A 10,512-nucleotide genomic window follows, 5' to 3' on the forward strand; every position below is an offset into this window, starting at 1 on the left:
CAAAACAGCTGTGCAAAAATGACTCGAAATGTTGGACGACACCATGGATTGGCGAGTGAACGCATCTCCCCGTCATGGATGTGCTGGTCATGCATGATCCTAGACAGTGGAACAGGACTGTACATGTAGCATGCATGGGAATATTTACAAATGGTTAAACACAATTACCTTTGCTCATGAACCATGAGTTAGACTTCAAAGTTTGGACTTAACAATACACTAATAGTGTGGCACGCTGGTTTGAAACCTATATTTCACTACTCCATCAAACAGTTGAAAATGACATTAGAATGGGATGCACAATATTTATACCATATCTGCAATTCTGAAGACTTTTAAAAAAAAGTTTATTATCAGTAAATATTGGATGTTTCATTATGCATATTAATTTCACATTTAGATTATCTTTGCTGTAATATGACACCCAAAAATGAAAATTTACTCATCATCAGGTCATCCAAGATGTAGAAGAGTCTGTTTCTTTGTTGGAAAACAGTAGAAGAAATGTAGCATTACATCACTCGCTCACCAATGGATCCTCTGCAGTGAATGGGTGCCGTCAGAATGAGAGTCCAAACAGCTGATAAAAACATTACAATAAACCACATGTAATCCACATGACTCTAGTCCACCAGTTACTGTCTTGTGAAGCAAACAGCTGTGAGTTTGTAAGAAACAAATCCATCAATGAGTTTTTCAAATTATTGTTTCTGGCCAAAATATCCATAATCCATATTCCATAATAATGCTTCCTCCAGCAAAAAGGTCCATCCCCTGTTGTCCTCTCACATCAAAACATCACCAACATATTTGTTTAGAACTGTTTTTACTCATAAATGGCGCTTGATCTGTGCATATTTCTCTCCTGATTCATATGAGACAAATTGTCACTGGAGAAAGCAATATAATAAGGACTTGTATTTTATTTTATTATGAACATGCAGCTTTTTGTTTCACAAGAAGTTAATTGATGGACTGGATTGGTGTGGATAACTTGTGGATTATTGAGATGACTTTCTTTCTGACGGCACCCATTCATAGCAGAGGATCCATTGGTGAGCAAGTGATGTAATGCTAAATTCCTCCAAATCTGTTCCAATGAAGTAAACTCATCTATATCTATCTATATATATGTGAGTAAATTTTCATTTTTGGATAAACTATTCCTTTAAAGAAAAACAAAAGGACACACTTCACCTTCAAGCAATGTGAAATAGTTATTATGGATCAGTTTCTGTGACAGTTATACATTTTAAACCTTTTGGCTGTTTACAACTCCCTTTGTATGCAACAGGTGCGTCACATTACAGTCATTTTACTGTGTTGCGTCAATGAATGTTGGACGAACATTCCTGCAATGCTCGACATAGTTGCATGCGAGTAAAATGAGAAAAATCCATTGTGAAATAAACAGATTTTTAAACAGATTTTTTATGAAATTAATCTGCTGTCATCACATTAACATCTTCATTCTTGGTTGAAATGAAGTAAATGGCCAGAGCATAATAAAACACACAATGTCCTGCTCAAACACCCAGTAATCCAGAATATCTTGATTAAAAACTCAAACATAAAATTTTTCTGATGCAACCAACATTCACCTTTCTTCTACATCTGTGTGTTCTTTTTTTGTCTGTTGGAATGATATAAGAACACAGATGTTAGCGCAATAGCCAATGGCGAGCAGGAGGGGGCTGGTCTGGACCACTCTCCACTCCATCCTGTCTTTTAAAACTCTGGGAAGTTCACGAAACTATCAGACTTGATTTTGAAGGACGGGGGGGGAAACAAATTCATTGGTCAAGCCACTCAAGAACTTGACAACTTGTGTCTTTAATTTATTTTTTGTTACCAACAGCTGCCCATCCGTGGCTGTGGCACTATGTGGGACTTCACAGTCGGGACGTTGGTGCTGTCTACCGTCTTTGTTGTGTCTCTGGCACAAGGTAATGTCATTTAAATAATCTCATAATTGTCTTAATTAGAACATGTAAGGATGTTATTCATTATGTAACAGTTTGGATACAGCTGTCAGCACGTAAGACTTACGGGGGAAAAACAGTGAGAGCTTGTTTGTTTGTGAAAGCTTAATCAACTTACATGGCTGGAGTGATGTTTAGTAAATCACACAGTTGTTGCATACAGAACTGCTTCTGTTTGCTTCACTGCTATTAATGGACACTTTGAAAGTAAAGTTTTTACTAATTATGTAAATTCAAAAGGATGAAGGTGATGAATGTGAATTTTAACTAACTACCATCTGCTCCAGCTGTTATTTATTGCAGTAAACAACTGCAGTACTAGTGGTTGGACATGAAAACAGAACAGAAGTGGCAATGGCACCTTATCATATTGTCATTTATGAAATTTCCTTTCAAAAGTCTTATTCAAAATAGTGTGTCACAAAGCACCATTATTTTAAACATAATGCAAACTATTTCTGATTCCTCCCAAAAGTCTTCGTACTGGAAAAGTAAGGTAGGCTATGACTGTTGAGGAATTCATTATTTGAATGACTGACTGTCATGAATACTGGGAAACTGCCCACCAACCCAGACTGAAATTTGGAGAAGCACCGTTTCATTGGCCTCTGTTCCATTCACTGTCACTCCATCTCGCCTCCGGTCCACCTCAACTTCTCCACGGAATTTATTACCTGTTTCCCAACACGCGTAGACAGCCGGCACGGAAAATAGCGCCTGACATTGCTGAGCTCTAAGTCAAGCCTTTTAAAAACCTTTAGGACTAAAATTCGGTTTTAAATAACCAGATGTCGCTCAGTCATCTGGTAATGAGCTGCAAGCCCGCGCGTCCGTGCCAGCTTCATCCAGGGCACGGCGAAGCCATTTTCAACGCTCCAAAGTAAATATTGCCACTCTCTAATCTGCTCCATTCAAACGATTTATTCTCCAGATGTTTCACTTTGCTCTGAAGTTCAGCTGCCCGGTACATCAATCTCTGATGCTTTGAAGTGAAAAAGAAAGTGGAAAGAGGGATCAAAGGTAATGTGCGAGAGGTTACACGTCTCAATTTCGCTCTTTTTCGTGAGCGGCCGCTACCTGAGCGCTAACTGAATGTTAAAAAACGAACCTCTCTGACTAAATTCTGATTGGACGCACTGATTTCGGGGAAATGTTTGTTTATATAGTAATAAATAATAATAAATGTACCTATTTATTGAACATTAGTGTCCTTGGTCATTGTGCTGTTGCCGCCATTTTATATTTATCACATGTAGTACTCGATTCTTGGTTACCGTGATTTTACTCCACTTTACACCCCTTATAGAGGTAAAGTCACAGCAGGAAAAAGTTAAAATATATAAACATATGTTTACTCTAGAAGCAACACATGTAAGACTTGTTTTTAAAGGTGTCTAATACTAGTTTATTTTGTGGTGTAAACAATCTATATAAAATATTCAAGATGCTTTTAAAAACAAGATTTAATTATTAATAATATTTTATCTAGTTTTATATTGTTTTAAGAATTTGTAGGTATTCTATTAACAGAAAACAAGTTTTAAAAAAGGACTAATTAATGTATTTTTATTTAGAAAACTACTCTTCTCCAGGGTATTAGTGTATTCTACATTAAAACCGACGCTTGAGATCAAATTTCTGGATGAAACGGTTCAAAGACAAGGAAAACCAATCCAGATCATTTTAAACACACACAAATCTGGCTGGGGTTTCATTATTATGCAGTGACAATGAAGCAGTTCAGTTTAGAATAATGGAGCACAGATGCATCCCACTTCAGAGTCTATGGAACAGTCCTTGTCTCCTACTCTTCTTCTCAACCCAATCAGACAGAGCTCACCATCTTCCATTCGAGCACACCTCAGCCAGGACATGTGCCAGATGCACAAAACTACTTCCACATGTTTGCCGACGCAGGATAAACACACAGATAAAACCACTTTGGAGCTCTCATTTGCATTCATTAAAACACGATGGGATGTGGAATGCAATTTTAAGACCACTGCCCGGGCACACTGCCTTCTTTAATGAAATGCCTCTGATTTCAAACAAATCCCTACTTGTTACCAACCTTGTATACTGCAATAAAGCCATTACAGTGTTTTCGCACTCGCCCTAATACATACGAGTATGTGGGTTAGCACTATAGCGCTTTGTCAAAGGGATTACATAACATGCCAAAATGATTTACCTTTCCTTTTCGGATAAACAAGGGAAAAAACTTTCAGAAAGGTGAATGCCAGCTAAATTTTGGCATGTTTTTGTGTCTAACCGTTTTGTAGGCTTTTATTTACAGACAACAGAGACCGAAAAATGATTCCCATATAAGAAGCATGTGCGCTAACCACTCCGCTGCAGCTTTGACATAGCTCTTTTATTAAAACTCAACCGTCACATGTATTTTGATTAGCTTCTGGCTTGGGTAGCAATGCTCAAAATGCACATTAAAAAGGGGGAATGTTTTATTAAAAGGCCACAGACTGTTTGCGTGAATGGATTAATTGTCTGAGGATGGCTATTGGACACTGTGCAGACTTTATGAGGTGACGCGAGAAGTCCTATAAGGGTAATGATACTGCACTTTATATTGTGGGGTAAAACCCCTGGCAATAAGATAGGTAAAAAATTTAAATGACCCTTTTGTTTGAGAACCATCTCCCAAAATAAACTTGGCACGAGTGGTTTGTTATGGGAGGGCAGGGTGTCATTCTATGTTGGGAGGACACTTATATATAGATAGGTGTATATTTTTAGATGTTTTTAACTTATAGTTTCCACTTCAAAGTAAATGCTTTTTAAACACCTGATCCTAATAATGCCCTGTTACTGGGTGCAGATATTCCATGGACATGGACACACAGTTCTTCTTGGAATAAAGCAGAATAAAGTATGTGATGTGGTGGACATTGGTGCCCTCAGTAGGTGTTATAAAGGTTTATTGTTCAAGATTTTAGAAAACTTTGGGTTTAAGCCATAGGTTATGCAAGTAGATGAATGCAGATGTTTGGTATACAAGCTCAACGTCACGTGTTGTTGCGAACTGGCAAAATTCACCAAGTTGTGAAATTCACCAAAATTGTCACCAAGAATGATAACTATATTAACATCCACACTAATGGACGATAACGTTACGTTTATTATAAGCGCACACTGCAGTTATATTGTGCCTCTTTAAATTCTATACACCTTTTTCCTGAGTAAACGATGAGCGCCGCCATTATGAATTCTAACTTCCGATTGGATGCTCTTCTGTTCCGGTCTCCATAGGAACCCATTCAAATAGTGCCCATCTGTTTTTAATGTAGCTAACATCGGCAGCTTCGTGTCATCTACACACTCATTAAACTTTGAGGAGTGAGGCACTGACAAATGACAGTCATTGCGACACTGTAAAGTGACTGCGCTTTGGAGCCATGTGCTTTTTAAAAACATTTGAATAGGTTTAACATTAGATTATCACCTCGGAATATACGCTAATTTGACTAGAAACACTGGAGACCGGAAATGCAAAGCATCCTTCAGGTAAAGAGCCAGGCGTGACTTGTGCGATCAGGAAAGACGTCTATAGCTTTTAAAAGTTGGGTGGATTCTGATTGGCTGTCAATGATTTTAAGTTTCTTCATCTGGAACAAACTGTTCTGAAAGTGATTCCATTTATATTGTTCTTTGTGTTGTTGTCGTTATAGCTGTGGTATGGACTTCCCTATTCTCATTGAATTAGAACAAATTAGTTATGGATATTGTTATAGTTATTGTGCTTGGTATGAATCCAGCTAGCTACCTGAATAATAAGTGTATGTCTCTAACAACTAAAGTCAAATTTATCACCCCCTTGAGTACGGAGGTTGTGTAAATATCTACAATGGCGCCACGCCCAGGGCCGGATTTATGCATAGGCATTCTAGGCAGGCACGTGCCTATGCTTGCTCGTCCAGGGGGGCCCAAACACAATGAAGAGATATAATATTTTTTGTTATACTATGGGCTATCTACAAGAGTAAACGAACCAAAACACCAGAAGACACTGATCAAATAAATATAACAAACAATAGGGTAAAAAATGACAAACTATTTCCATGTTTTCCACCTTTTTTATTTACAGAAATCACGCTTTCTTTCTCCCGTTCTCTCTCACAGACGCACACACAGTACAGACACGCACTCGCGCACACACGCGGAGACGCGGACAGAAACTTGTTGTCAGCGCAGCCCAGCGATTTATCAGTAAAATAGTTTCGCAGCTGAAAAAATACATGACATTTCTCAGTAGCGAGGTTCATGAAGGAGCTGTCTTTAATTTATTATTTGTTACCAAAAGCTGCCCATCAGTGGCTGTGGCACTATGTGGGACTTCACAGTCATGACGTTGGTGCTGTCTACCGTCTTTGTTGTGTCTCTGGCACAAGGTAACGTAATTTCAATTATCTCATAATTGTCTTAATTAGAACATGTAAGGATGTTATTCGTTATGTAACAGTTTGGATTCAGCTGTCAGCACGTAAGACTTAGAAAAGAAAAGAAAAACAGTGAGAGCTTGTTTGTTTGTGACAGCTTTATCAACTTACATGGCTGGAGTGATGTTTAGTAAAAATCACTGCTTTTGCTTACAGAACTGCTTCTGTTTGCCTCACTGCTGTTAAATGACACTTTGAAAGGAAGGTTTTTTACTAATTATGTAAATTCAATAAGAAGAAGGTGATGAATGTGAATTTTAACATCTGCTCCAGCTGTTATTTATTGCAGTAAACAACTGCAGTATAGTGGTTGGACATGAAAACAGAAGTGGAAATGGCACCTTATCATATTGTCATTGATGAAATTTCCTTTCAAAAGTCTTATTTAAAATAGTGAGTGTGTCACAAAGCACCATTATTTTAAACTTAAGTATTTCTGATGCTTACCAAAAGTCTTCGTATTGGAAAAGTAAACTATGACTGTGTAGGAATTCATTATTTGAATGACTGACTGTGGTGAATACTGGAAAACTGCCCACCAACTCTGAAATGTGGAGCAGCACCGTTTCATCCACCTTCATTACATTCACTGTCACTCCATCTCGTCTCCGGTCCACCTCAAACTCTCCATGGAATTTATTACCTGTTTCCCAACACGCGTAGACAGCCGGCACGGAAAATAGCGCCTGACGTTGCCGAGCTCTAAGTCAAGCCTTTTAAAAACCTTTAGGACTAAAGTTCGGTTTTAAATAACCAGATGTCGCTCAGTCATCCGGTAATGAGCTGCAAGCTCGCACGTCCGTGCCAGTTTCATCCAGGGCACGATGAAGCCATTTTCAACGCTCCAAAGTAAATATTGCCACTCTCTAATCTGTTCCATTCAAACGATTTATTCTCCAGATGTTTCACTTTGCTCTGAAGTTCAGCTGCCCGGTACATCGATCTCTGTTGCTTTGATGTATGAAAAAGAGGGTTTTCCGTGAGTGGCCGCTACCTGACCGCTAACTGAATGTTTAAAAATTGTTTATACAATAATAATAGCAAGTGTACATACATTAGTGTCCTTTGTCGTTGTGCTGTCGCTGCCAATTTAAATTGATAAAATTTAGCACTCGATTCTTGAGTTACCGTCATTTTAATTCCCTTTACACAGCAGGAAAAATCTCATTTTCCAGTTAAAATATGTAAACATATGTTCAAGAAGCAACTTAAAAACATTAATGTAAGACTTGTTTTCAATACTAGTTTTAAATAAGCTAGAAAAAAGAGAAAAATATAACATACCCCAGATGCTTTTAAAAACAAGACTTAATTACTAATATTTGTATTCTATTAATAGAAAACAAGGACTAATTCAAATTAGAAAACTACTCTTCTCCGGGATATTAGTGTATTCTACATTAAAGCCAACGCTTAAGATCAACTTTCTGGATAAAACAGTTCAAAGAGAAGGAAAAGCAAACCAGATAATTTTAAACGCACACCAATCTGGCTGGGGTTTCATTATTATGCAGTGACAATGAAGCAGTTCAGTTTAGAGTAATGGAGCACAGATGCATCCCACTTCGGAGTCAATGAAACAGTCATTGTCTCCTAATCTTCTTCTCAACCTAATCAGACAGAGCTCACCATCTTCTACTCGAGCACACCTCAGCCAAGACTTGTGCCAGATGCACAAAACTACTTCCACATGTTTGCCGACGCAGGATAAACACACAGATAAAACCACTTTGGAGCTCTCATTTGCATTCATTAAAACACGATGGGATGTGGAATGCAATTTTAAGACCACTGCCCGGGCACACTGCCGTCTTTAATGAAATGCCTCTGATTTCAAACAAATCCCTACTTGTTACCAACCTTGTATACTGCAATAAAGCCATTACAGTGTTTTCGCACTCGCCCTAATACATACGAGTATGTGGGTTAGCACTATAGCGCTTTGTCAAAGGGATTACATAACATGCCAAAATGATTTACCTTTCCTTTTCGGATAAACAAGGGAAAAAACTTTCAGAAAGGTGAATGCCAGCTAAATTTTGGCATGTTTTTGTGTCTAACCGTTTTGTAGGCTTTTATTTACAGACAACAGAGACCGAAAAATGATTCCCATATAAGAAGCATGTGCGCTAACCACTCCGCTGCAGCTTTGACATAGCTCTTTTATTAAAACTCAACCGTCACATGTATTTTGATTAGCTTCTGGCTTGGGTAGCAATGCTCAAAATGCACATTAAAAAGGGGGAATGTTTTATTAAAAGGCCACAGACTGTTTGCGTGAATGGATTAATTGTCTGAGGATGGCTATTGGACACTGTGCAGACTTTATGAGGTGACGCGAGAAGTCCTATAAGGGTAATGATACTGCACTTTATATTGTGGGGTAAAACCCCTGGCAATAAGATAGGTAAAAAATTTAAATGACCCTTTTGTTTGAGAACCATCTCCCAAAATAAACTTGGCACGAGTGGTTTGTTATGGGAGGGCAGGGTGTCATTCTATGTTGGGAGGACACTTATATATAGATAGGTGTATATTTTTAGATGTTTTTAACTTATAGTTTCCACTTCAAAGTAAATGCTTTTTAAACACCTGATCCTAATAATGCCCTGTTACTGGGTGCAGATATTCCATGGACATGGACACACAGTTCTTCTTGGAATAAAGCAGAATAAAGTATGTGATGTGGTGGACATTGGTGCCCTCAGTAGGTGTTATAAAGGTTTATTGTTCAAGATTTTAGAAAACTTTGGGTTTAAGCCATAGGTTATGCAAGTAGATGAATGCAGATGTTTGGTATACAAGCTCAACGTCACGTGTTGTTGCGAACTGGCAAAATTCACCAAGTTGTGAAATTCACCAAAATTGTCACCAAGAATGATAACTATATTAACATCCACACTAATGGATGATAACGTTACGTTTATTATAAGCGCACACTGCAGTTATATTGTGCCTCTTTAAATTCTATACACCTTTTTCCTGAGTAAACGATGAGCGCCGCCATTATGAATTCTAACTTCCGATTGGATGCTCTTCTGTTCCGGTCTCCATAGGAACCCATTCAAATAGTGCCCATCTGTTTTTAATGTAGCTAACATCGGCAGCTTCGTGTCATCTACACACTCATTAAACTTTGAGGAGTGAGGCACTGACAAATGACAGTCATTGCGACACTGTAAAGTGACTGCGCTTTGGAGCCATGTGCTTTTTAAAAACATTTGAATAGGTTTAACATTAGATTATCACCTCGGAATATACGCTAATTTGACTAGAAACACTGGAGACCGGAAATGCAAAGCATCCTTCAGGTAAAGAGCCAGGCGTGACTTGTGCGATCAGGAAAGACGTCTATAGCTTTTAAAAGTTGGGTGGATTCTGATTGGCTGTCAATGATTTTAAGTTTCTTCATCTGGAACAAACTGTTCTGAAAGTGATTCCATTTATATTGTTCTTTGTGTTGTTGTCGTTATAGCTGTGGTATGGACTTCCCTATTCTCATTGAATTAGAACAAATTAGTTATGGATATTGTTATAGTTATTGTGCTTGGTATGAATCCAGCTAGCTACCTGAATAATAAGTGTATGTCTCTAACAACTAAAGTCAAATTTATCACCCCCTTGAGTACGGAGGTTGTGTAAATATCTACAATGGCGCCACGCCCAGGGCCGGATTTATGCATAGGCATTCTAGGCAGGCACGTGCCTATGCTTGCTCGTCCAGGGGGGCCCAAACACAATGAAGAGATATAATATTTTTTGTTATACTATGGGCTATCTACAAGAGTAAACGAACCAAAACACCAGAAGACACTGATCAAATAAATATAACAAACAATAGGGTAAAAAATGACAAACTATTTCCATGTTTTCCACCTTTTTTATTTACAGAAATCACGCTTTCTTTCTCCCGTTCTCTCTCACAGACGCACACACAGTACAGACACGCACTCGCGCACACACGCGGAGACGCGGACAGAAACTTGTTGTCAGCGCAGCCCAGCGATTTATCAGTAAAATAGTTTCGCAGCTGAAAAAATACATGACATTTCTCAGTAGCGAGGTTCATGAAGGAG

The 10,512-nt window shown here is 38.4% G+C and overlaps 1 protein-coding gene across 1 annotated transcript in view; it reads left to right on the plus strand.

Annotated features, from left to right (window-relative positions):
• The first annotated feature begins 6,324 nt into the window (after nt 1–6,324).
• Nucleotides 6,325–10,512, plus strand: part of LOC107728576 (cartilage intermediate layer protein 1-like) — a 15,676-nt gene continuing 11,488 nt past the window's right edge. The window contains exon 1 of the mRNA XM_016538799.1: nt 6,325–6,388. Within this exon, the coding sequence (XP_016394285.1) occupies nt 6,325–6,388 (64 nt within the window). The remainder of the gene's footprint in view (nt 6,389–10,512) is intronic.

This window comes from Sinocyclocheilus rhinocerous, unplaced genomic scaffold, assembly GCF_001515625.1.
Source record: "Sinocyclocheilus rhinocerous isolate Xijiao unplaced genomic scaffold, SAMN03320098_v1.1 scaffold1238, whole genome shotgun sequence".
Lineage (NCBI taxonomy): Eukaryota > Metazoa > Chordata > Actinopteri > Cypriniformes > Cyprinidae > Sinocyclocheilus > Sinocyclocheilus rhinocerous.